We start from the raw sequence: 27,538 nt of genomic DNA, 5'->3' as shown, positions 1-27,538 counted from the left end.
TTTTACTTACCAGAATACCAGTTTATTATACAAGGATATAACTCAGGAACAGGCAGACAGAGACATATGTAGGTCTAGGTATGGGGAAAGGGCAAGGAGCTTCCACACCCTCTCCGAGCGCCCCATTCTCCCCAAATCTCCACATGTCCACCAACCCGGAAGCTCTTCGAATGCTGTCCTTTGGGTTTTTATGGAGGCTTCATTACATCGGCATGATTGATTACATCATTGGCCACTGGTAACTGCTTCAACCTCAAGCCCCTCTCCCCTCCCCAGAGGTCGGGGGTAGGCAGGGTTGGCTCCCCAGGCTGCAGCCCCTATTCCTAGGTCACCAAGGGGCTTTCCAAAAGGCACTTCATCAATATAACAAAACACACCTTAATTGCTCTCGACACTTAGGAAATTCCAAGGGTTTTAGGAGCTCTGTACCAGGAATGAGGATGAAGATCAAATATTATAAATCATGATATGACATTCGCAAGCTTGTATCATAAAGGGCCATCTGTTTAACCCAGGAGGCTGTCTGCGAGGAAACCAGGGAGTCTGATGGGATCCAGGACCGCAGCCTTGTGGTTAGAGCCACTCTTCTAGGCAGACAGAGGCATGCCTGAGATCCTCGCTTCTTCCACTCACTGAGCAAATGTTCGTTGAGTGCCTTCCCTGTGCCAGGCACTGGGACCAGTGGTGACCCAATCAACACAGTGAGGGGTCAAGAGCCCCAACCCAGAGGCGAGAGATCGGCTTCTCCTGCACCATCAGTGCTGCACAGGAAGACTCTTAGCTGAGGGCCACTCAGCCGTGATTCCTCCGTTTGTAAAACGGAGACAACAAGCTGACCCTGCTTATTTCACATGACTGTTTCAAAACAGATAAGACAGGATTAAATTCTGTTTAAATATAAAATGCCTTAAAAAAAAAAAGGAAGAATGAATGAAAGAAGAAAGGAAAAAAAAGGAGGAATAATTATTTCCTAGGTTAAACTGACATACTTTCATATGAAGTAGGAAGGGAGGGAAAAGAAAACAGAAAACGGCTAAGAAACTACACAAAACTATTTTTTCCCCACAGGGATAGAAGCTTTCACAAAACTCCAGGCTTTTAGAAGCTTGACTGATTTTCTTCTGTTTTTTCTTCCTGGACCCAGGAAATCAGCTGATTCACTATAAAGTAATGCAATACTCAATTATCAGCTTGGGAAGAAAGGGAAAGACCCCCTGAGAGACGGCTCTCTCCCCACCAGGAGAAGTCAGTGGTCCTCGAAGGGCCGATCAGCCGAGAATACACAAGGACAAACCCGTTTATTTCTCAGAATGTAGTCTGCTGCTTGATACTCCCTACAAAGATGGGGGAACCACAAAACGTCCTTGAGGCACCAGTTGCAGACCTGTCCGAGCGTTGTCCACAGGCAGCTCAGTCCATCAGAGGTCCAAGAGAAATCTCCTAACCTGGGCCAGGTATTTTGGTTTCAAATAGTCACCCAGCTCCTCCTTGCTGACCCACACATGGCGGTCTTTCTTCCCAGCCTCGGAGAAGTCTCCAGTGAGTAGCAGTGCTTTGAAGAAGAATACTTTGGCCCCAAGGATACTCTCTGTCCTCATTGCCTGGGGGAACTTGAACTTGTAGTGGCCACAGGGTGCATTTCCCAGGAACTTGGCTTCCATGTTGTTTTCTGAGGGGGGGACAGAATTGGAAGATGAGGATACACCCACCTGTTTACTCTGACTCCCAAACTCACCAGGAGTCTCTGGGAGAGCCATTTCCAGCCAGAGGTCAAAGCAATCCCCGGAAGTGGGGACAAGGGTCACTCCTGAAAGGCCTGCTCTCCTCCCATCAAAATGCTCCCGGCGCAGGGCTCCCAACTCCCTGGGTCCACTCCATGCGCCAAACTCCTGCATTTAGACTGAAGGGAGCAATACGGTTCAAATATCACCACCTGGGAGTCAGAGCGCGGAGCTTCTGGACTCAGCCCCATCTGCTGAGGAAGGACCAAGACACTCGGTATCTGTAAAGCAAAGTTCATCTGCCTTTTAAAGGGACTGTCACATCGAAAGCCAAAGAAGAACCTAATTTAACTTCTGTAGGGTGAAACATCATAATCAAAGTTAAGACAAAGGCAGATAGATAGATAATATCATATCTGTAATCTATAACAGAGGGTTAATAACCCCTACCCAGCATTTCAAAGGATGGGGAAATGACGCATTAATTACTAAAGAGCATTCAGAAAACTGGCTAGCTAAAGAGGAAAAGTGAAGCTGGATCCCTACCTCAGTCCTCACATCAAAAGTGATACCATATAGATCAAAGATTTAACAATAAAAATTTTAAATTTTCCTAAGAGGTTTCTTTATTCTGGATGGTAGTTTCATGGATGTTTAATATTTTCTAAATTTTTCTGTATTTTTTAAGTTTTCATTAAACAAAAAAGAAACCACGACTGCTGAAAAAAAAAAAAAATGTGGGATACTTTCTGTGTCATTTTTGAGACAGGAAGTCCTAACCAACACACAAAATTCAAAACTCCAACAAAGAAAAGACATATTTATCTACCCAAAAATCAAATCTGTCTGCAAAGAAAAATGAAGCATAAAAATGTAAGGACAAAATAGGAAAAATATTTTCAACACATTCAACAAATGAATAATATCTTAAGGTATAAGAAGTACTTAAAAATCAATGAGGAAAAAACCAACAAATCTAAAAGAAAAACGAACCAAGCATACGAACAGGAAGTTCACATGAAGATACATTCAATGACCTATAAACTAACTAAAAGATGCTCAATCTTATTAACAATTAAAGAAATACAAGTTAGGGGGTCAGCCCTGTGGCCCAGTGGGTAAGTTTGTGTGCTCCACTTTGGCAGCCCAAGATTTCGCCAGTTCCGATCCTGGGTGTGGACATGGCACCGTCATCAGGCCATGCTGAGGCCGCGTCCTACAGAGCACATCCAGAGGCACTCACAACTAGACTATTCAACCATTACTGTGGGACTTTAGGGAGAAGAAGAACAAGAAAAGAAAAAGAAGACTGGCAACAGATGTTAGCTCAGGTGCCAATCTTTAAAAAAAAAAGAAATACACATTAAAACAACAACATATTATAACTGAAGTTCAAAAATTGTGAGCTATATGTCACTTATCAAAAATAAGGGGGAAATGGGTACTCTCACACTTATCGTGGGAGCGTAAATTAGTTAACTGCTCTATTTGGCAAGAGTTATCAATTTTAATTATAGACACCCTTTGATCCAGCAACTCTGCCTCTAGAACTTTATCCTCCCAAATATATTTATTTGCCCACGTGAGCCCAGATGAGTGTACAAGGATGTCCACTGCGGCTTCACTTGTAAAAGTCACAGCCTGGTTAAACAAACTGCAGTACATGCACACCATGAGACAGCATGCTGGTGTAAAAAAGTGTAAGATATGTGTTTGTGTGCTGATGTACAGAGACGCTTAAAAGTATATAAGAGAAGACAGGAAGGTATGCAACCGTAATATATATGCTCCCACCATGTGGAAAAAAGAAACAGATTAAATACACACATGGTTGCCATTTCCAAAAGGATCCACAAGAAACTGCTAATGATGGTTGCCTCTAAGAAGGGAAAATTACTTCTTATCCTATACTACATTTACTAGACACTGATAACTTTCTCACCATATACAATGAATTGCTTTCTCAATATCAGAAAACAATACCATGACGAGCATTAGATGAGGAATTCATGTATCATGTGGGCTCACCTACAACACAAAATGTCAGCAATGTGTATCTGTGAGCGGAATTATATTAGCAGATAAACAGTTATTATACGTGTCCTCATACTTTTCTGAATTTTCCACTTAATTCAATGAATATGTATTACTTTTCCATAATCTGGAAAAACTGGATTAAAAAATATAATCAGGGGCCAGCCCCACGGCCAAGTGGTTAAGTTCACGTGCTCCACTTCCGCAGCCCAGGGTTTCCCTGGTTCAGATCCTGGGCACGGACCTAGTACCGCTCATCAGGCCACAGTGAGGCGGCGTCCCCCATAGCAGAAGCAGAAGGACCCACAACTAGAATATCCAACTATATACTGGGGGGGATGCTCTGGGAAGAAGAAGAAGAAAGAAAAAAAAAGAAGAACGGCAACAGATGTTAGCTCAGGTGCCAATCTTAAAAAAAATAATAATAATAATCAAATCAAGAAAAAAAAAGAAACAGTTCATTGAGCAAAGAATCTGACTAGGCAGTTCAGGGAAGAAGAAATACAAACAGCCAATAAACATAAGAGAAGATGGCTAATCTCACTAGCAATCAGGAAAATGTTAACACAAACGAGTCATTTTATACTGACTGGATAGGCAAAAGCGAAAGAGAGACTATTTCATATGTTGGTGAGGTGCAGACAAATAGACCCCCCTGTGCACACTCCTGAAAATGTCAAATGTTACATACATTCTACAGGACAAAGGGGCAGCACCTATCAAAAACTTAAATGTGCCTGTCCTTGCCCTTTAATTCCACCTCTGGGAATTCCATCTTGCAGAAATACTGGGGAAGTGTGGCGCTAACCAGGAGGAAATGAATGGACTTTGACTTTTTTATATGTATACTTTTATATTGCTTGACTTTCTCTTTGCCATTGTCATTATTTTATGTTATTTGCCATTTTAATAAATTTGCAACAAATCAACATTTTATACGTACTTATGAAACAATTTATCTTTTATATATTTCCTTTCGCATTTATTTACGACAATGAGAATGTTACAGGAGGAAAGTGTAGTGCCAAGTGGTGCCCCTTCCACAGGTATGCAGGAGGTGGAGCTGACAAGCATCACTCAGGAATGTTTGACATGAGGGAAGCTGAGCAACTGAACACAGGATCCTGGGCAGACATCCAGCTGCCAACTCCTACGTGACGGCTGAGGAAACCAGGAGAGCAGAAGTCCCCACCCATTCCATTCTGTCTCGCTACCTCTCCTGCAGGCTGCGCAGGCCCCTCATGGGAAAGGATCAAGGGGACACGCACAGGCTGCTGACGTTTCGTTAGCAGGTGCTTATGCTGGTAGTGGGGCCAGTAAAAGTGGCTCTGCACTGAGACTACCAAATCAACATTCAGCAAGTGCCTACTATGTGCCAGGTCCTTTGCTGAAAGCTGGGGTGATGGAGAGGAGTAGATACTGTGTGCGCCTTCAAGGAGCCAGAATTCTGGCTGGGGAGAGAACTGTGCTAACAAACAATTACAGAGCAGTGGGGTAAGTGAAAGAGCGTGTTCTCCACTGGAGCTAAAGCTCCCGGGGAGCAGGGGGAGTGTCCTCTTCATCACTGTGACCCCACTGCCTGGAGAGTGCCCAGCAAACGGTCGGCACAGAGGAGATGTCTCTCGCATAAACTGAGTAAGGCACGCACAGTGCTATGGGAGCCTAGAGGGAGCCTTGCTCTACCTAGAGGCTTGGAGAAGGTTCCACCACAGAGGTATAATGTACGAGCTGAGTCTTAAAAGCTGAGCAGGCACACACGGAGGAGAAAGCATTCCAGTCAGGGACCAGCACACCTCAAAACAGAGCTGCGTGAAAGACCACGATTCAAGGAATGCAAAAGGTGCGCCAGGTTAGAACTTAAAACATACACTTATAAGCAGCAAGACGGAAGACTGACAAGCTCAGGACCGGAGCATAAAGGATTTATAGGCCATGCCTAAAAGTCTGAACTTTCATGGGAAGCTTTCCAAGAATTGTAGGCAGAGAAGTACAAGGGATTTGCGTTTTTGAAAGCTCATTCTGGCCGCGCCGAAGGATATGAGACGAAAGCACAGGGGAACTTATTTGGCATCTACTTCAAGAGTCCGCTCGAGTGGTTCTCCACTACCGTGATTTCACTCCTCAAGTAAAATTTGGCAATGTCTAGAGACATTTTTGATTGTCACACTAGGGCGAGTGGGGATGGGTTAGTGCTACTGGCATCCAGTGGGTAGAAGCCAGAGACCCTGCTAACATCCTACAACACACAGAACAGCCCCCAAAAAGAATTATCCGGCCCCAAATGTCAATTGTGCCAAGGTTGAGAAACGCTGGTCTAGTGAGATGTGAAAGGGGTCAGAGCTAAGGTGTGGAATAACGAGAGGAATATTTAGAACAGGCCAGGTAGGACTCGAGAACTTGTGGATGTCAGAATGAGGTCAAGGATGACTCTGAGGTTTCTCGGGTGAATGGGTAAGTGGCGGTGTCAGTAAGCAAGGCTGGAGGACAGGAAGAGAAGCGGGCTGGGAGGACGGGAGGAGCACTGACTCTGAACGCACTAAATTTAAAACTCCCAGTGGGGAGAGGGTGAGTGCAGGGCTGGCACCATCCTGGAGGGTATTTCCGTAGGTCCCAAGACGCATCCTGAATTGGATGCTTGCCCCTGAGGCCAATGTCTTAAGATAAGCAAACAAGCTTCTTTCACACAAAGTCTGGGTGCTTTTCCATCAGCTGCCACCGCGCGGGGCCCTGGGGCGGAACCTAAATCACAGCCAGAGCAGCTTCATTAGCTTCATTAAACAGAGTATCAAATACTGAGCAAAATGGAGTCAAAGATAATAATGAACCAGGGTATCTTCTTCGTAATGATACCAGACAGTCAAGAAATAAAAAACCTCTTCATTTTCAAAGGGACACCCAAAATTCACAGTCAATTTTAGAAAGCAGTGGATTACCTAGAAACAAAGTATGGGCTAAAGAAAGAACCAAGTGTGACAGACCATATTCTAGATAGGACAGAAGTAAAGATACTTCATACCCTTTAAGTTCTCAGAACAATGACGGTGCTTTTAAAAAAAAGGGATCACTCTACGTAAAGCAGATCAGGAAAAGGTCCATCCTATGCAGAGACAAAAGAAAATCCGCTTCCTCAAGAATCCATAGATTATAATAACCAAATATACGTGGGAAAAAAGAAAACCAAACAGCAAACCCTGATCATTTTTATGACAGTAAATCTCAATAATGAAGCTTTCAATGATGTAAGAATTGAAAAGCATTTTAATCTAAATACAGACTTCCAGAATCCTATCTGAACTAACAGTCTCACTGGTCTTCCAAACGGACAGACAGGAATGCCCCTGAGGCAAAGGCGAGTAGGACCTCCTAAGCCAGCAGGGCCCATCACAGCTACATCCTGTGAGGAGAATAGTGGGCCCAGAAGAAGATCCAGACCAATTAAACCAGAAAAAGTACTAGAATTATCTATTCCCAGGGAGCAGGCAAAACTGTGGAAACCTGGAGAAGAAATGTTTGCATTCACTGGGAAGCCGACAAGTTTTACTAAGCAGAAGCTGAAGCTCTCCATTCTCCAGGCATGACAGCAGTTGTTAAATTCACTGATTATGGAAACTCTGAAGAAGCACAACTAAGCAACATCAGGCCCATTCAAACAGAGGCATGGGAGGAAGAAGGTGCCTACGACCGAACGCTTGAGTTCCAGAAAGGAGGTGATGGCCGGCCAAGACAATCCGCTGAGCCAACCCAGCAGTTTACCAAACACCCCGGGCTCGGAACTCATCTGAGAAGAGTCTTTGCAAAGAAAGGAGTCGTTGACTGAAGCCTCCTGGTCAAAACCTGTTGACAGACCTACTTTCCCTTCAGAATAAGATGCTGCCATGGTGGATATTATTTGGAGAACAAAAAAGCAGATTTTAGGAGGAAAAAAATTTAACCCACACAAAGAATGGGAAAAAATAGAGTTAAACAAAGCAAATATCTTTTTTATAAGTGAAAGAATTTTCTTTCTGCCATCAATAAAACATGCTATTATAGTAAATAAATAAATAATAAAAAAGAAATAAAGTTTAAAAATCTCAGTGGGACAAGGATAGACTTTCACCTGATCGAAGATTTTTTTCTAGCTGAAATGCTTACAAATATCAAAGTGTCCATTAACCTCTCCACCTCCTACTCCTAAAGCTGTCCTCACAGTCAGCCCATAAATCTTCCGGCTGAGACGGAAGCAAGTCTTGTGGGGTTAAGAGGGAGGCAGAGAACTCACCTGAGAGCATGGCGAGGGTTCGCTCCGCTGTTCCCCGCAGGCTCTCCCCAGGCTGCCACTCTGCCTGGGGCAGCAGCCAAACATCCTGATCTCCGAGCTTTTCTTTGACCAACAGGACAAGGTTCCTGTCCAGCTTCCGGAGCAGTGAGGTTCGGTCATTCTTTTTATCAGCTTCTATGGAGGAAACGGGGTCAGAGGGGACAAGACGACTGTGAGCTGCCAGAACCAAGGGGAGGGGAGTTCTACAGTCCTCCTCTAAGGCAGAGCAACAACGCATGCCCTCAAAGCACTCAGAATCCACGGACGACCCTGGCTCATCTCTCTACCTCCAACCTCTTTCAGGGTGGAGTCTCACAACCTTGAGGAAACTAAAATGTAAGAAGAGGAAAGGCAAAGCTGATCTCCTTTGAGGGGCAAAACAGAAAGAAAGCACTTTGAGCCTTTGGAAAAGAAGCAATATCCATACTAACTCAAACACTGCTACTTCATCGGTTTTGACACTATTACTGACTTAACTAGCCCCCACTTTCTCTGTTCTTCAGTCTTCATCTGTGACATAAGGATAAGAAAATTCAACCCCCAGCTTTAAGAGGGATGCTAGTGGGAAAGGCTTAATCTCCCCCACTCTCAGTCTCAATTAGGAGTTAAACTCATATAACATTCATAAAGTTTAACTGAGAGAGGAGGCTATGCCAAGCCCCTTACCTCCCACTCAAAAATAACACAGGCGTCTTAAAACTTGTATGAGTAAATGTGAGGAACAGGGAGATGAATTTACTTTTCTCCCACCTGAAAGCAGTTTTGTTATTTGAAATTATTTGTTACTGAAAACGTGAAGCAGGGGCTAAGCAGCTGTCCCTTGTCTGGGAACCAGAATACCCCGCTTTCCCTTCCTTCTTGCTGGCCTGAAATGCCCACAACCTGTTATGCGAGCTCCAGGTTTGAACTGTAGGAATTTCTGCTCCCACACATCTTCCAAGTCCTGCACCAGCAGGATATTCCGTTCACCATCTTCTTCATCATACAGGTCAGCCTTCCTCTTTGCTAGTTGCTGGGCTTCACTCAAAGCACGGAGCTCATGGTCTGAATACAGGCTTCTCTCGATCTCGATCTGGGAATATTAAAAGGGCAAAAATCTACCCCAATCTGGGAAAATTATAAGGACAAAAAAACGGGCAGAATAAAACACAGATATAGCACACTTGACAGACTCAGAAGTTTACCGCTGAACATAAACAGATATACAACCAAAACACCACAGAGAAAAAAGGGAAAGAAAAAAGGTCACCTGCACTTTGGGCTTGAGTTACATTTGCCAAAATCTTAGAATGTGACTGGAGCTCAAGCCCACTACAAAGAACAGAGGACGGGACAGGCACTGCGTGCCCTTTTACACGCTTGTCATGTCACTTTGGGAACAGAATCTCACTCACCGTGGGCTTTCCTGCCTCAGGGAGTTTACAGTTGCTGTTCGTTTTTCCTAGAATGTTTTCCCTCACATTCTTCTCCTGGGAGATTCCTACTCTTCCTTCACATCTCAATTTATCTCTTTCTCAGAGAGATACTCCTTGACACCTCCCATAAAATCAAATTAGATGTCCCTGCTAAACCCTCTCACAGTACCCTGTGTTTTCCTCTATAACAACCGGAATCTGCAATTCGTGTATAGTCATGTGATTATTTGGTTATTGGCTGGCACCCCTCCACTAGACTGAAGCACTCGAGAACGAGACCTGGGTCTGTCTGACTCATCCCCGCTCCCCTAGCACTTAGCACAGTCTCTGTACAAAGTAGGTGCGAAATGATTATCTGTAAAGTGATTAATAAAATATTTGCAGAGTAAATGAATAAACCAAGTAAAAAGGCAGGAAGTGAAGTTTATAGCTCTCAGCAGTTCAGACAAAAATATCGCAGATTCTGGAGAAACTGTCTTTGGGGATTTAAGACCCTCACAGACACTACACCCAGTTTTTGCCCGTTTCCTCACTTGCCCCTGACACAAACAGACTTTATCACAGGCACCTTACAGATGTGCCCACGGCCTTCTAACACTCGTCACACAAAGACTTTCTCCAAACTCAACTACCTGCGATAGGAACGGAGTCCGTCTAGTTCACCACCGCATCCCTAGTGTGTTGAATGAAAAAGGAGAGCATCTCCAAAGAGCTGCTTAAGGTGACAAGAAAGAAGGCCAATGAAAACAAACTGTCTCTTATTAAACGCCTACTACGTACCAAACCAACCCACCAACGTAGGTACCGTTTTGCAGGTAAGTAGACTGAAGTTCAGAGAGGTGGGCCAACTTGCCCAAGGTCACACAAATTAACTAGTCCCGGAGTCGGGATAAACCCAGGTCCACGTGCCTCTATTGCTCCCCAACCGCACCTTGAAGCCGCGACCCGCACCTCAAACCTACCTGCTGTAGCAGAGCCGCCATCTCTTCCTGCAACGGGGTCAGCGGCTTTGAGACCAGCGGTGGCCGCTGCAGGCACATCGCGCCCAACAGGCGCCATGGAGACCCGCTGCTCGAGGGTGCGGCCGCAAGAGCCAGGTTGCGAGAACCCAGGCTACCGGCCCAGAGCCCGTCGAACCGCCGCCAGTCCCTCGCCGCCCCTAACAGAGCCCTCCTCACGGGCGCCGCCATCTTTCCGCCCTCCCACAATGTACCGCGGCTCCCAGCGGGCTCCTGGGCTAATCCCAAATTCCCACAAGGCAGCGCGGGAGCGGCCTGAAGGAAAGTCCTCAGTCCCCGGTACTACTAGAACAAACCACTCCAACATGGAGGGGTGAGCGGAGATCTCATGTGAGAAGATTAGGGAAAAGGGGGGAAATTCTCAGTGGACGCTCGCAACGATAGTTATTATAGAGCACTTAAATGGGAATAAAAAATTTTAATGGGGCTTATGGAGAGGAACCAGGTGACTTTTCCTCTGCACCCTCCCACCCAAGCGCTAGTGGTACTGGCGCCGCCCCAGCTAAGCCGGCTCCGCGGACGCCGCGGACGGGAGCCGACTGGGGTCAATTCCAGTCATGCAGGTTGTAAGAAACGCGGGATCTTGGCTCCTGCGGTCATGGATTTGGCCGCCGACGACCAGGTAAGAGTGATTACCCCCTACGAGCCCACGGCCACCCCCGGGACGGCCCTCCTACCCGTGTCGCACGAGCCACGTGGACGCCAGTGGCCGCGAGGACCTCATTGAGCTTTCCTTCCCCGCAGGGTCGCGGCCGGGGCGCCGGCCCCCGCCATCCACACGGGCGCCTGGCAGCTGCAAGACGCGGCGGCCAAGCCGGAAGTTGAGAAGGCGGCAGCCCCGACCTCGGGCGGCAGCAGCTTCAGGTGAGGGCCCCTGGTCCAGCCCTCGGGGGGCTGCCCACCCTCCAGAGTCAGAGAGCCTGTGAATTGCCAGCTGTGTCACTTGCCATCTAAAAATGGAGATGATGCCGTGAGAGGTTGAGCGGATCACATGAGATGAGCCTTGGCACAAAGAGGGTGCTCGGTGACCGTTTGACGAGTGAATGAGTGAACGTCGGAGGTGTATGGGAGGTGTCAGCCTTTTTTCCGTCTGAAAGGGAGATCAGGCAGACTAACAACCTTCCCGGGCCTCGGACACAAAGCGGGGCCGAGGGATCTACGCTATGGCACAATTATTGTGCACTTTTTAGAGCTGGTCTAAGGTCCTGGGTGGGTTTTGTGCTCAGCCCTAGGGCCCCGCGTCTTCCTTTCTGTCAGTCCCACCACCTCTGTGTGCTGAGTGGACGTGCTTCACATCCATTGAACGCACATTTGCTGAGAACCTGCTTGGTGCCAGGCACCATGCCAGGCGCTGGGAATGCAAATACAAAGGGTCGTTCCGCCCCACAAGTAGTTCACGGTCTACCAGGGGAGACAGAGATGCAAACATTTGCACCATAGTCTGATCAAGAGTAGCCTGGAGGTAAGACCTGGTTGCTTGGAAGTGTGAAAGAATGAGCGTCTCACTCCTGAGGAAGTCAGGCGAGACTGCGGGAGATAACGTGGAGCAAAGGACAGAACTGGATGGGAGTTCAACCGGACAAGAGGAAAGGGATCATTCTAGGCACAGCTCACAGTCTAGAAGCGTGCACTATGAAAGAGCATGGTGCGTCAAAGTGCATGTGCGATGGCAGCTGAGGCCAGCGAGTCAAGGAGGAATCAGAATGCTGAGGGTCTTGTCTGTAACCCCGGGGCTTTGACACGGTCCCCGTGGCAGGCAGTGAGGAGCTGCTGAAGGAATTTAAGCCCAGAGTCTGTGGGCATTCAGCGATGTCAGGCACTGTTCAAGGTGCTGGGGACACATCAGTGAATAAACACACAAAAATCCTGCCTCCACGGAATCTTAAGTTCTAGTGGATGGAGGATAACAAACAGAAAACAAGTAAAATGTGAGAGTATGACAGACGGTGAGGGTGCGTCTAGTGTTTGTGAGGAATAGCAAGAAGGCTATGTGGAGTGAGGAGTGAAAATAGGAGAGGGGGCGAGGGCTGCAGCAGGCACACGGACTGCATCCTGTGTGGCCTTGTAGGCCATCGTGAGGACTTCAGCTTTTACTCTGAGTGAGATAGGACGCCACTGGAGAATTCTGGATAGAGAGTTGAAATGGCATTGCTTACATTTTAAGAAGTCCCTTTGGCTGCTGTGTTGATATCGAACTACAAGGAAGCAAGGATGGAAGCTGGGAGAAGTCTTCTAAACAGTTAGATGATTTTTGAAGTAATCTGGGCAAGAAGTGATGGTGGCTTGGATCAGGCTGATGGCTGTAAGGGGAGTGTAAATTGTTGGAGTGAGACAATTAGAAAGTAGAACCAATAGGATTTGTTAATGTCAAGTGTGACAAAGGAGCGGAATGAAGGAACCCTCTAAAATTTTGGCGTAAGCAGCTGGAAAGATGGAAATCATTTCTTAAGACGGGGCAGACTGTGGGAGTTTGGGTTTGGGTGGTTAAGTTTGAGATGCTTGATTAACATCCAAACAGAGGTACAAATGTGGGCTGTTAGAAATGGAGCTCAGGGGACAGATCTGGGCTACGGATATGCATTTGGAAGGCTTGTCATATAGAGGATTTTTAAAACCATGAGACTGTGCAAGATCATCAAGAGAGTAAGTGTAGATAAAGAGGAGAAGAGGTCCCAGACTGAACCCTGGAGCCCTCTGACATTTAGTAATTTGGGAGGTGAGGAAGAATCAGGAAAAGAGATGAAGAAGGAACCTCCAGAGAGGTAGTAAGAAAACCTGGAGAGTTTGGGGGGTTTTTTTTGTTTTTTGGGTTTTTTTTTTTTTTTTTTTTTGAGGAAGATTAGCCCTGAGCTAACATCTGCTGCCAATCCTCTTCTTTTTGCAGAGGAAGACTGGCCCTAAGCTAACATCCATGCCCATCTTCCTCTACTTTATATTTGGGATGCCTGCCACAGCAGGCTTGCCAAGTGGTACCATGTCCACACGCAGGATCCAAACCCAGCGAACCCCAGGCTGCCAAAGCGGAACGTGTGCACTTAACCTCTGCGCCACCAGGCCAGCCCCCTAGAGAGTTTCTTTCTTTTTTTTAGTGTGATTCAAGGGCAGAGAAATCAGCTGTGTCAGATACTGCGATATGATAGGTCCATATACTGATGACAGAAATGCTCATTGGATTTAACATTGTGGGTTGGTTGGTCACCTTGACTAGAGCATCTTTGGTGGAGTGACAGGGCTAAAGTCTGATTAGAATGGGTTCAAAGAGAATAGAAGAAGGCAGGGAGAGACAGCGAGCATAGTCGTTCTTTAAGTGGGTTCTGCCATGAGGGGGGATAGAGAACTGGGCAGTAACTCAAGGAGGCTTTGGGATCAAGAGGTTTTTGTTTCTCAGTTGGGGAAATGATAGTATGTTTTGCTGATGGGACTGATGCAGCAGAGAGGGACAAGAAGGATGATGTGGGGGCAGGAGCATCGCCAGCGTGATGCCCTTGAGAGGCCAACACACAAGTGGAGCATCATAACAGGAGAGAAGGCAAAGATTGCGGGCACAGATGTTTGACAGTGGGAGCTGGAAGACGCTGATTGCTTCTATTTCTTGAAGGTCATCAGCTGGCAGTGAGGAAGCAGGAAGGAGTTGGAGGTTGGAGGAGACAAAAGAAGATATAAAATAGTCGTCCAGGAGAGTGGAAGGATAATTGAACTGGAGATATGCTGTATGATTGCCAGGCCATGCTGAGGGCCCACTTGATGTTAGAAGTCATTAAAATAAAGCAGTGGTTCTCAACGGGGGGCAGTTTCTAGCTCCAAGGGGACTTTTAGCAATGTCGGAAGACATTTTTGGTTGTCACAGCTTCAAAGACACTATCTAGTGGGGAGAGGCCAGGGATGCGCTAAACACCCCACAGTGTGCAGGACAGCCCTCCACAACAAAGAACTGTCTTGTCCAAAGTGTCACTAGTGCTGAGGCTGAGAAACCAAGGTACGTAGAGAGAGCAGTTGACATTGCTGTGTTTTTCTCTAGCCAGCTGTGCAGATGCATGCACAGGCTCGGAGTGGCTGGAGAGATGGATTTAACCAGGGTTCAGGGTTTGCCAGGAGAGGTCAGTGAAGTAAGAGGGGGCAGAGAAATGAGGGTGTATGCAAGGGAGTAGTCATAAGGATTGGTCATGGGATTCACTGCAGGTCAAGGGGGAAGGGAGGGCATGACGGGTGTGAGGGAAAGTGAACAGGTGGTAGGATCGGGGATTGAAGGGTTCCTTGAGTGAGAGGGTTGGAGGGAGCGGGGGGTTGTGCCAGGAGCTGGCGGCCTGAGTGGTGGTGGAAACCACAGTCATGATGGAGTTGCAGGTGTGGTGATGACAAGGGTAGGTTTGACCACAGGAGCAAGTAGCCAGGGTAGGATAGAGGACACGGGATCAGTGGGGAAAAGGAGGTCAAGAAACAGAAGCCATGGGGTTGGAAAGATCTTGCTGAAATTACACATGTACCGATGACGGGAGTAGTGAGCCAGGAGCTATAATCTTTGCGTTTCTCTACACTTATTTGCATTTTAAAAAATGTTGTTAGCCACAATTAGAAAATGGGTTGAAGACCGAGAGGCAGGGCCCTCCCTCTTTGGGAGTAGAGCCACAGCTTACCCAGCCCACATTCCGGCATCTGCCACTGGAGTCAGGGTCAGTTTGTGTTGGTTTGTTCGGGGATCAGCGAACTCCTGCCTGAAGTGCTCACGGCAGAAGTCAGCCTGCTTCTTAGACCCTCAGCACTGTTTCCAGTCCTCCTGGGCCATTCAGAAGAGACGGCGTGTGTGCTGGCCCCTCGCTGCGTTTCCCTGTCTGAGGATGGGCGTGAAGGGGCAGCAGACCAGGGCCAGAAAACTTTCCTTCCTTTTTCTGGGCTTCTTGGGGTGAGCCACTTGTCCGTGTGTACATTGCACCTGGAGGTTTAAAGGACTGATCTTGTCCGTACCTTCAATTAAATGGTTCAGGCTCCAAATCCTTCCTGGTTGAAAACCTTGCTGCACATAAAAGCATTACACGGGTACGTTCAGACTTGAGCAGTCTTAAGTTTTTTGACCCCCAAGTCAATAGGGGAAATAATCAATGGGGAAATGATAATGCTTAAACATTAACGTCATCTCGAAGCCTCGTCCGTTTTCTGTCTCAGTGTGCAGGCTGCTCAGCTGGCCGCTGTGGAGGGAGTGAACCCTCTAAGATCGGGCCCAGCAGGAAGGAATACACTAATGCTTGAATACTACTGTTATTGTTTTGTTTTTTAAAAATATCTTGGGGCTGGCCCCGTGGCCAAGTGGTTAAGTTTGTGCATCCGCTGCAGGCAGCCCAGTGTTTCATTGGTTCGAATCCTGGGCACAGACATGGCACTGCTCATCGAGCCACACTGAGGCAGCATCCCACATGCCACAGCTAGAAGGACCCACAACGAAGAATATACAACTATGTACCGGGGGCTTTGGGGAGAAAAAGGAAAAAAATAAAATCTTTCAAAAAAAAAATAAAAATATCTCTAGGAAAGCAGGTAGGGCTGGGGAGGACGGTGCTCAGATAATAGTGTATTTTCTGAACAAGAATCCTGTGTCTCAGGAGGCTGTGGGGGGTCCAGCCCGGATCTGATCTGTGTGTGTGGGCAGGCCACAACAGCACGGTCACTGGCTTCTCAATTGCTGAGCGACAGTCGTGTGTATTTGAGTTAAAGAAAGCACGGCTTGGTGAGCCAACTCCGAACTGAGGCAGGTCTCCTGGGTCCAAGGCCCGACTTCCCTTGCGAACCCTGTCCCCCTATTTGTCCCTCGGCTTCTCCACCTGAAAATGAAGAGTACTGACCTAGAGGCAGCCAGAGAACAGGCTGGGCTGAGACAGTGAAAGAGCTTGAACTCAACACCATGTCTAGGCCGGTGTTCTCAACCCTGGTTCACATCTGATTCCCCTGGAGTACCTTAGAAATAGATTCTCGCGTCCCATCCAGAATTCGGGGTGGAGCTTACACATCAGAATCCCGTGGTTCTGCTGTTCGGCCAGTATGGAGAACCCGTGGTCTGGGATAGGGGTTGACAAACTGGAACATAGTCACACCCATTAATTTACTGTTGTCTGTGGCTGTTTTTGTATTACAGTGGCAAAGTTAAGTAGCTGCAACAGAAACTTCATGACCAGCAAAGCCTAAAATATTTACTCTCTGGCCTTTGACAGAAAAAGTTTGCTGGCTGCTATTCTGATTTTTTTTTTTAAGTATTATTAAAATTATTTTGTCTTTTTTTTTTTTTTTTTTTTTTTGCTGAGGAAGATTCACCCTGAGCCAGCATCTGTTGCCAATTCTCCTCTTTTTTTGCTTGAGGAAGATTAGCCCTGAGCTGACATCTGTGCCAATCTTCTTCTTTCATATATATATATATATGTGGGTCACCACCACAGCATGGCTGATGAGTGGTGTAGGTCTGCACCCAGGATCCAAAACCACAAACCTGGGCCACTGAAGCAGACCGTGCTGAACTTAACCACTAGGTCTCGGAGCCAGCCCCTATTTTGTCTTTTTTTCTAGAGAGTCAAGATATCATTTGTGTGTGATGAAACAAGAAAACAAGAAATGCCTTTATTTTTTAAATTGCAGAAAGAGCAGCCTATAGAAGATTGAAAACAGTGATCTGGTTATACTAGAAGGGATGGGGAAGCTGGGGACTGTGGATTAAATTTTCGTCTCCTAGTCAAAAGTCACTAGGTGTGTCTACAGTCAGCAACTCGAGAAACGGCCGCTTGAGCACCGTGTTTGTGGCTACAAGCGGGAGCACCAGAAGGACTGGGGGCCTCGGGGGCAGGCCCAGGGGAGGGCTGCTGCTCTTAAGTATGAGTTCATCTGTGCGGTTCGATTTTTTTAAAACCGTGTGATGTGTTTCCTTTTTTATTTAAAAAAAAAACCAGCAAATTTTATGTAAAATGTTTCTTCTAATTGCAGCATTTACCCTCCAATTCCAGGACAGGAGAGCTCTCTGAGGTGGGCAGGAAAGAGATTCGAGGAGATCCCGATCGCACACATTAAAGCATCCTACAACAAGTAAGTGGGAGGGAGGCCTGGCGGGCCAGGGTGGGCGCCTTCCCCTTGGCGCAGAGGGCGAGCCAAGGCTGGCTCTGGGCGCCCGGCTGGGGGTGCAAGTCAGGTGCTGCGTTTTGCGTGACAGCTCATGCAGAGGTCCCCCGGGCTCCCTCCTTGTTTCAGGAAACCACCTCTGTCTTTATCAAGTTTATTGAGTTGGGCCTATCATAGTGATAAGATTTCTTTGCTTTCCTTCGGAATAGTATTTCCTGGTCTGTTCAGTCGTTGGAGAGAGCGTATTTAGGGGCAGAAGGTCCCTCCATGATGGCATCTATTAAGTGTTACTGAGTCCTGGGGGATAGGGGATGGGTGATATATAAATAAGGTGAGAGAGATGATTTCAGGATATTTGATTTATTAACAAACTAACCAAAATGTAAACCTCCAAGTAAGTCTTGTCCCTTTGAAGTACTCACCTTGGGCCACAGTGCACTGACCTCCAGCCTTGTGGGGCTAAACGTGAATGGTGATTTCTGTGACAAGACTAGCGTGCTATGTGGCTCACACACGGGTGCCAGGGGAGCTCCCAACTGTGTGTTGGCAGCAGAAGCCTTGCTGATGTTAGTGACAGTTTTGCAGGCCAACCCCCACGATTTAGAGAACAATACAAGAGACTGTTGGTCGTCATGGATAGAGCGTGGGGCACAGGTGAGATGCCCTAGGATTCGTTTCTGCATCCATCTGATAAGCTCAAATGAGAGCAGCTGGATTTCTTTTTCTTCCCTTCTCAGGGTAATGAGGACAGAGGTTAGCCCTCTGTTTGTTTTGTTAAGTGTCTATGGCCTGCTCTGTAGATCTCTGCTGAGGTTGTCTCAGGACAAGCAATTCTCTTGGCTGTCTGTTCAGTAGAGAAAACCCAAGAAGCCCTAATCATAGCCATAGCCAGGCCAACAACAGATGGCCCGCCCCAGGGCTGACCACCCCAGGAGGTCTCTTCATAACCCTCCGCCAGCACCCCCTTCACTGTCAATGCTGCAGAGCTCTTCAGACCAGAAGACGGGACGATGATGACCCCAGGGGAGATGGAAAACACGTCTAAGGATTTCTTGAAGTCATCCTTCATTTTAATTTAACTTGTTAACGTTAGAGATGATTAGAAAAAGTTTCACTTATTTAAAAAAATTTTTTTGGTCATAGAATAGAGTATCATAAGCATTAAAATTATCCAATATGGTAATATTGCTAACTTTTTTGAGGTATGATAATGTTTTGTGGGGCTTTTTTGAAGAGTCCTTATCTTTTAGAGATATACGCTGAACTATTTACAGGTGAAATGGTGGGTCTGGGATTTGCTTCAAAATAATCCGTTAGTTGGGAAAGAAGGGAGTAGAAACAGGGTCTGTAGGTGAAACTGAATTGGATATGAGTTAATAATTGTTGAGGCTGAGTGATGGGTCCATGGTGGTTCAATACTGTTCTGTTCACTTTTGTGTATATTTGAAACTTTCCTTAAAGTTTTTTTAAAAATTACCTGATGTGAAACATCTAACTTCTTAGGAAAAAAAGCCAAACAAGGACATCAAATCTAATTTAAGCAGCAGCTACAGGGAAGACCCAGGAGGCAAACGTGCCCCCTTCTTCTGGGTGACACCCAGCCCCCCTCAGATCATGAAGCCTCTCTTATGCTGTAGCTCAGGCTGCTGTAACAGAGTACCGCAAACGGCGTGGCTTAAACAGCAGATGCTTCTTTCTCACCATTGTGGAGGCGGAAGGCCCAGATCAGAGAGCCAGCACAGGCGGGTTCTGATGAGAGCTCCTCAGTGTCCTCACATGGTGGGAGGGCCGAGGGAGCTCTCCGTGTCCCTTTCATAAGGGCACTAATCCCATCACAAGGGCTCCACCCTCATGACCTAATCTCTCCTAAAGGCCCCAACTCCAAACACCATCACGTTAGGAGTTAGGATTTCAACATGCATTTTGAGGGGGCAGAGACGTTCAGTCTGTAACAGAGCTAGCTCTCTTTAGTTTATGTGACTTGTCCGTTTTCAATGAGGCTTACAGGATAATTCTGACCCTTCCTGATGCCTCCTATCGAGTTCAAAACACATGCATCCGATTAACCCCAAGTGCAAGCAGCTGGGTGTCTGTCTCATTCAGGCTTGTGGGGGCATGGTTAGCACTGTCCGTCGTTTCCCTGGTCGGTCCTCATATCCTCTGTGCCACCCCTGCCTTCCCAGCACGCAGATCCAGGTCATGTCTGCCGCGAACCAGCCGCTTGCCCGTGCCTCCTGTGGCACAGAGGGCTTCCGGAACGCCAAGAAGGGCACGGGCATTGCAGCCCAAACGGCAGGCATAGCCGCCGCGGCGGTAAGTGTGTTCTCTGCTCCCTCTGCTGCGTGCTCCACCTGCTGTGTGGCTCATCCCTGGGGGGAGTTCTTGAACTAGCTGCTCAGAAGCAGTTGGGTATTTGCCAGCTCTTGGCAGACGCTAACACTGAGGTGGTGCGAATGGGTCTGGTGAAAAGGCTTCTCTTTTCTCCTTCTCTCAGTTTCAGTAGAAGTGACACACTTGCTGTTCACTCCAGACGCAGTAAGAGCAGGTGCTGAAGGCTCAGTTTACAGATCAGGCGAGGGGCCGGGGTTGGTGGTATGTCGGCTTGGAGAAGGGGAGCTATGGTGAGGTCTCCCGTGCAACAGCGGTTTGAGTGAACTGTTGCGGGCCTTTCTAGCAGTGAACTGGCAGTGGACTGCTCAGGGTGTGTTTATCGAGCGTCTGCTCCATGCCAGACATTTACATTTATTGTCCTGGACCCTCAGGAGACCCTGGTACTGCCCACGTTTTGAAGAGCCAGTCGAGATCAGAGCATACGGCTCGCTTGGAGCCGTGCAGCCAGTTCCATCCCCTGACCTGACCCCAGGCTGGCGTGGGACAAAGCCTGTGCGCTGTCCGCAGTAGCACAGGCCTCACCGAGGGTCACACTGCCATCCAGAGCATTTCCTGAAGGAAAGCCCTGACCTTCAAACATAGCTCAGGGCCCCAAAATATTGATTGCTGTGTGTTAATGATCATCAAACTGTGCTAAATGTCCACCAGTGGACAGATTATAGACACTCAAAAGAAATACGTCAGCGTTAACAGTGGCTTCTGCATGGTGGGTCAACATGACCTCTCTGTGTTTTCCAGACTTTCTATAGTGAACTGCCTTTATAATCCAGAAAGAAAGATTTAACTATACCTAAAAGTTTAAAGTGATATGGTAACACTTTTTAAGTGGGTGTTTAGGCTCAGCCTTGCAGTCTGGGGACCTCCTCATGGCCTGAAATTCTGCCTTTACCCACCTGAGGCGAATCTGAGCGAGATTAGAAATCTCCATTAGGTGGCAGTGCTGTCCTGAGCTAAAAGGCATCCCAGTTGACTGTAAACCTGTGACCTGACAGGTTCCATGCTCTCTGCTGCTGTCTGTCCTGCACTGCAGCCGTCTGTCCTGTGCTTCCTTCCCTGTGCTCCGCCTGGTCACCTCTGCAGGTGCCTCTCCCTGGAGCTCGTCGCCCTGTTGCCCCCGCTGGGAGTACGAGGCCAGTTGGAGCAGTTCTCTCTCCAGAGCACTAACCACCCTCTGCTTCTCTCCAGAAAGCTGCCGGGAAGGGCGTGACCCACATCCGAGTTGTGGTGAAAGGCCTGGGGCCAGGGCGCTTGGTAAGTGTCCGTGAGTCCCGTGAGTCTCCACCACGTGTGCTCGCTGCTTTAGTTAGTGTGAGAGGTGGGGCTTGAGTGCAGAGTCAGGAGAGCGGGAGGCCCTGTAGTGGATTTCCATGATGGCTTAAAGTTTCTTTCTGTTGTTCTGATCTACTAAGTTGCCCAGAACAAGCCCAGGTCACTTAGTTTAACTCATCGGACACTGACTGAGTGCCTGCTGTGTGCCAGGCACTGGGAAGAGAAAGGTGGTCCCTGGGGGCTATCAGTGCCCACTAGTGAGGGCAGTGGGAAAGCTTGTGCCCAGGGTGCTGGGAGTCCACTGGTGTGATCAGGAAAGCTTCCCCAAAGAGATGACATCTCTACTGACTTTTCAGAAATGATGAGGCGTTAGCCAGGTATAGCGGGAGAGGGACGCTCCAGGCAGAGGAAACTACAAAATGTAAGGCGCAAGGTGTGTTGAGGCTGACAAGTAGTCTTTGTTGTTAGATCGTAAAGCTCAAGGGGGGAGGTGGCAGGTGCAACTAGAGAAGTGGACAGCACTGAGGACTCGGTGAAGGGGTTTGGTTGGGAGACTTTTGTGAGAATAGTGTTGGGATGGGAGGTCTCCAAGCCAGAGAGCCTCCCCACTCTCCTCCCTCCCCACCCCACCCCGAGCCCTGTCAGGACGTGCTGGGGCTTCGTTTCTGGGAGCATGCCATTCTCCTGTTCCTTCTGCTCCTTCCAGTCTGCCATCAAGGGACTGACCATGGGGGGCCTGGAAGTGATCTCCATCACAGACAACACCCCCATCCCACACAATGGCTGCCGCCCTCGGAAGGCTCGGAGGCTGTGAGGGGAAAGAAGCCTGCGCTGCACCCAACCTCAGGTCACACCTCTGGCCGGACCTCGTGGATCACGCTGTCAGAGATCACAGGCAGGAGGGGAGAGGTTGCCCCCTTACGTGGTCGCCTCTGCTCCTGCCTTGGGCTGGAGGTCGCTGTGCACTGAAGTGAAGCCGCGCCTCTCTGGGACACAAGGGGAGCCCCAGGGCAGCTGTGGCTCAGGCTCCAGCCAGTAAATGCTGCCTCTGCTCTGCAAAATAAAAACATCTCGACCATCTCTAGTAGTTTATGAGGTTTTTGCTTCCAGAGTTGCAAACAGTAATCCCTGCTTCCCCTGAAAGAGAGACTGACTTGAGGGGAGACCCTGGATGGCAGGGTAAAACGTCAGTGTGAGCTGCCTTTTACCAGATGCTTCCCTCTTTGGTTTCAGATATTTCCTTTTTAGCCCCTTATCCAAGGTTTCCAGAGCTCATGTAGCAGCTTTTGTTACTAGCTTGTAATTTGGCCCCCGATTGAGAGCTGCTTGCCGCCTCCTCCGTCTGGAGTATCCTGATAATTTCACTGTCAGCGGGCATATTTGAAGTTAGCCCTAACAGTGAGGGAGGGTTGTCCGCAGTTGGCATTCTCTCAGAGTGGACAATCAGAGATTCCCCCCAGTAGTATCATCTTTTACATGCTCTGTGGGCTTCCGCACTCTCAACACCCAACACTGAGTGGCCCTAAAGCGGGGAGGGTAGAGGTAGAAAACAGGATTCTCTAGAAAACAGGGTGGAGGGAGGGATGGGCGGGAGCAGAGCCCAAATCCGGAAGTGCAGGAAAGCAAGTGGCATGGAGCCCAGGTGGTGCTGACACCAGGGGGCTCAGCTTGGGCCCCCAGGCCTGACCAACTGCTCATTAGTCAAGGCCCTGGGGTCCCTGGATGCTACACGGAAACCACAGGTGAGGGCTTGAGAGACCCTTCCTCCTGGACAAAGGGCCAAGGATGTGAGCACCGCCAGGAGATCAGGAGGAGGGGCACGTATACACAACAGCACCGCACCTCCCACCACCGAGGGGAGGGCTCTGGGGTCCGCGTCTGCCCAGCCAGCTGAGCTTGGATCCGCCTGAACCCCACGTGGTTAACCCCCAAATGCCCTCCTACATAGCAAAGCGGCTGTGTGACCCAGGGTCGGAGAAGGGGGAAGACCATGCCCTGGATGTGAATTTAAAGGAAAATTATCTCCCCCCTGCCTTTCCCATCCTTAGCAGGACCTGTGAGGGTTAACTTGTGACCAGTGACAAACCCAGCTGGAGGCTTCTGGTGTTAACCACTGCCGGAAAGAGTTACATTCTGACCACAAAACTACATGTAAACACGATGCGTAAAAAACACGGGGCTGTCAAGAACTGCTCTGTGATTTGCTGTAGTTTGGCCTTTATTCGGGTAGACAGAGGGCCTGGAACCATGAGACAGTCTATCAGTCAGGGCCTGAACAAGAAACAGATGGTTTAAAGGTTTGAGAAAGCAGTTTAATGAAGGTTCTTTACAGAGCTGTAGGCAGGGATGAGGGAGTGAAGAGATGCTGGAGCATTCAAGGACTAGCATGAGCAGGAAGCCGGCACCGCCTCCTGCCTGCAGGGGCAGGGGTGGAAAGTTCCAGAAGCTGGCAGGACCTGTGGTCACAGAGGGATGCAGCCTCTGCCCAAACCATGGCTGGCAGAGGGAAACGGACGAAATGCCCTGGCTGCCCCACCCTCCAGTTGCCTGCTGGTGTCTGCAGAGAGACCCCAAAGAGAAGCAAGAAGGCAGGGAGAGGGTGGTGTGGTCCTCGGAGGGTCAGCCTCTCAGGCTGCAGGATGGATCTGTGGGGCAAGTGCAGAACAGGAAGCACAGATGGTCCCTGTCACTCCTGGAGAAATCCTCCGCAGACTAGTTTTAGAGGGCTTTGAGGAGGAAGGTACTGCCCAGGAGAGCCTGTGAGCACAGACAGGACACTGGGAACCCGAAAGGACCAGGGGTCTTGGGCTCAGCAACGGATGCCTGGCACAACCCAGGAGCCAGTAGCATGGGCTGCCATTGCCACGGCGTATGGAGAACGCACGCTGCTTTCCTGGGAGCTCTCCCTGTGCACCGTTGTGTCCGGGCTCCGGGAGGCCTATGAAACTCGAGCTCTCTTAAATTGTAGTACCTCTTCATGGTTGGGTTCAGCCCCTCCTCGGGCAGGCTGAGGCACCTTCACCAGAAGCAGACCTATGAAGGCCGTTTACCTAAATTCCCGAGCTGTCCCCGGCCGGCTGCCGCAAGCCCTGCTCAGCAACCGGCCTCCGGCCTGAGAGCACAGGGGGCCGTGTGCTCACGCTTGCCCAGGCAGAGGAGAGGCAGAACCTAGCGCTGGGTCCAACTATCAGTATCGGCACAAGCGGGGTGGGCATCAGGCTCTGTGACACACTTGCTCATCTCCGGGCAGCAGGGCCTCGGATTATTTCTCTAAATGCGCCTGCAGGTTTGCTGCCGGCTCGAAGCTGGTGGCCTAAAGGGAAGCCTCGCCTCTCCTCTGCCTCTGCCGGCAAAAAGACAAGTACGCTTTCTTTCCTTTCAGCTTAGATACGGTGTTTTCCCTTCTTTCAGCCACAGTCATCACCTGACACCGAGACATACTGTCACCACCAAAATAAGCCTGTTTCACACTAGAATACCTGGATGCTGGCAGAGTATCACTCAGCACTTTAGGAGAAATCATTTTCCAATCGCCTCTGCGTGGCCATTAAAAAAAAATGCATATGTACCTTCCCCCTGGGGTCCTTTATTCATTTTCTCTATTCATTCTTCCCTATGCTAGATTGACATATTCCCTTTTAAATCTGAGTATTATCAGCCCAAAGTGATGGAGTGGTCACTGCCAAAGCAGAAATTGTCCGTTCAACCAAATTGAGCAGGCACAAGTTATTGCACGAACACAGGCTGGGCACTGGGGGTGCAGGGACATGGCACTGTCATTACCATCCTGGAGCTCACAGTCTAAGGGAGCTAGATAGGCATGTGGCTGAGTTAGTCAGGAAGAAGTTCCATAAAAGAGGCACGAGTGTTTGTTGGTGTTTGGGTGAAAGAATGATCCCCTCAGATTAAGGGATGGAAGGGAAGGCTTTGTGGAGGGGATGGTGGGGAAGACAACCAAATGGGTCAACAGGTGTCCTTAGGATTGGAAACTGGCAAAGCAGCATGGCCCCAGGTTAAGGGGGTAAGAGATCATCAGGTACTGGGTATGGCTTAGTTGGCATGGTGGATCATGGGGTTCTGACTGGGTAGGAAGATGGAGGTAGAAGCTTATCAAAGGATTGGGGGGAAAGGAATGAGTCAAAAAACTGTGGTCACTCCAAGAATAAAGAGTAGGTTCAACAAAGGTGATGGAGAAACGGAGGGAGCATGTAGAAGGCTGTAGTCAAGAAGGAACTTCAGAGTTAGAGTTTAGAGCTGGCTCATTTAGGGGATGAAGCCAGGTGTGTAGGCATCTAAAATAGAGTGGAAATGAGTCACTGAGGTTCAAGTCAAGAAACTATGAGATGTGGCCAAAGAAAGCTGTCTTGTTGGTGAAGCCCCAAAGCGGATGTCAGGGAAGGGGATAGAGAAGAAGTCTGTGCGAGAGTGAATTCCCCAACCAAGTGGAGAGGCCCAGAGTACAGGAAGCAGCGCAGCAGTTGAGGAAGAGGCGGGTGATGGATAGCGAGAGCTTTTAAAGAGAAGGACTGTTGAGAGGACGTGGCAGAACAATGTCCCGGAAGGGGGATGAGGTGTTGGCAGCGTGCTGACACGTGTCCCCGCCACTGGGGGTGAGATGTGCGGGGTTGGGGAGGAAAGGGAAGGAGTGTGGTGATGAGAGGCGTCTCCCCTTAGAGTCGAGCTCCAGGGACCAGAAAGGAAGGGAGGGGTGAGAAGAGTCCTGGAGAAGACTGGGCTGGGAGCTGGGGCCGGGGCTCGGCTGCTGACTGGATGGAGGGGCTCAGAAGCCGTGGAAACAGCAGAGGGCACGTAGAGCCTGGAGGGGATGAGGACAGGGACCTGCCATAGCCGTGGTCTGGACTGGAACCTGTGAGCAGTGTCTGCTCGGCTTCTAACCTGCTTCTGTAGAAAATACAAAAGGTCAGCACCCATGGAAAATACAAAAGCTCAATCTTACTAGTAATCGAGGAAATGGAATTAAAATGCATGACCGTCATTCCCCAAATGATGTAATCAAAGCCATGGTGGGGATGAGATTGCCGGGGGCAAAAAGCAGAGAATGAGGAAAAAAAGACCACCAAGTTTTAGATGCAGCGAGGAGGACGAGACTACAAAGGAGGTGGGGCTGGAGCCTTCAGAGAGGCAGCAGGTGTGGCATCCCGGAAGCCAAAGTGGCGAAGGTGTGAGCTCCTCGAGAAGGAAGGGACAAAGTGCAGACTGTGGCTGAGAGGCCAGCTAGGAACCCAAGCAAGATGAGGGTGGGCAGTGCCCATTGGATCTGGCCCCATGACGGCCACCGTTCACCAAAGGGAAAGGGGTGGAGGAGAGGGGAAGGTGAGGACACGGAGATTCGGCCAAGGATGCTGAGTCTTCTGGTCAAGGCTGTGTCATGGCCACAGGGAATGTGTAAGGAGCCCAGCGGGCCGGGAGTCAGGGTGTAGAGGAGCCCTGGACCTCAGGGAGGAGGGGGAAGAGTGGTGCTAGGGGGAAGAGTGGAGCTGGGGAGAAGTAGACCTCGGCCAGGTGGCAGGAGGCCAGGCCTCAGAGGGGGACAGCCGGTGGGGGCTGCCTGCGAAACGCGTGCCCGCTCTAAGCTGGGAACAGCAGCGTCTGACTTGAACAACGTGGCACCGACAGCAGAGACAGAACGTCCTCACAGTCGGTACACAGAGGACATTTCTTTTTCTTCCCCAGCAGTCCACACCATTGTTCTAAAATAAAAGGGCCTCTGAGCCCTTAATCAGGGAACATCAATAATAGAGCCTCTTCAGAGGGAAATTTGAATGTCTGTCAACATTTAAGATGTACGGCCCTCTGGCTTTGTAATTCCCCTCTAGGAATTTGTCGTAGACAGCAGCCTGTCCAGTAGAACTCGCTGCACAGTGGAGACGCTCTCCACTTGTGCTGCCAGCACACAGCCGCCAGCCCCACATGACTCTCGAGTACTTGAGATGAGGCTAGCATGGCTGAGGAACTGAATTCTAAGTTTTACTTACTGCGAATTAACTGAAATGTATATAGCAACACGTGGCTGGTGGCTACCAGACTGACAGTGCAGCTTGGGTATTCTTTCCCGTGTGTAGCAAGGACGCAAGATAGATCATCACTGAGGCACTGCGAGTAACGGTAGCAGATTGGACCCTAAATGCCCATCAACAGGGACTAGTTAAAGAAATTCCGGTCCATCCATATAATGGAAGCTTAGCCCTGAAACAAGCCCAGATGTATTGCTAAGTGAAAAATAAAGGGGAGCGGGCAGGACAATGTGCATAGTACAGTCACTGATTTTTGTAGAAA

The 27,538-nt window shown here is 48.9% G+C and overlaps 2 protein-coding genes and 1 pseudogene across 3 annotated transcripts; 2 read left to right on the top strand and 1 right to left on the bottom strand.

Annotated features, from left to right (window-relative positions):
* Positions 1-10,978, bottom strand: MRPL46 (mitochondrial ribosomal protein L46). Of its 2 annotated transcripts, none has more exons than XR_011539699.1 (4): positions 10,433-10,721; positions 8,938-9,127; positions 7,855-8,190; positions 1-2,697 (listed from the first exon to the last, which is right to left on the bottom strand). XR_011539699.1 is itself a non-coding variant. In XM_070618132.1 (4 exons), exons 1-4 carry the CDS (start codon positions 10,658-10,660, stop codon positions 1,419-1,421), a joined length of 843 nt encoding a protein of 280 aa, XP_070474233.1. In that variant the 5' UTR covers positions 10,661-10,978; the 3' UTR covers positions 1-1,418. The 2 variants fall into 2 exon arrangements, 1 of the variants encoding a protein (XP_070474233.1); XM_070618132.1 differs by having other exon boundaries at positions 1-1,669; positions 8,017-8,190; positions 10,433-10,978.
* Positions 6,203-7,568, top strand: LOC103545033 (tudor domain-containing protein 3 pseudogene; annotated as a pseudogene).
* MRPS11 (mitochondrial ribosomal protein S11) lies at positions 10,972-22,321 on the top strand. Its single transcript, XM_070618137.1, has 6 exons — positions 10,972-11,111; positions 11,234-11,353; positions 17,450-17,548; positions 19,765-19,894; positions 21,158-21,223; positions 21,948-22,321. The coding sequence occupies exons 1-6, from the start codon at positions 11,047-11,049 to the stop codon at positions 22,053-22,055; spliced, it is 588 nt and encodes a 195-aa protein (XP_070474238.1). The 5' UTR covers positions 10,972-11,046; the 3' UTR covers positions 22,056-22,321.
* Positions 22,322-27,538: the final 5,217 nt, after the last annotated feature.

This window comes from Equus przewalskii, chromosome 1 (genome assembly GCF_037783145.1).
Source record: "Equus przewalskii isolate Varuska chromosome 1, EquPr2, whole genome shotgun sequence".
NCBI lineage: Eukaryota > Metazoa > Chordata > Mammalia > Perissodactyla > Equidae > Equus > Equus przewalskii.
The sequence above is the reverse complement of the archived record's forward strand: the minus strand, read 5'-3'. Positions and strand labels throughout refer to the sequence as shown.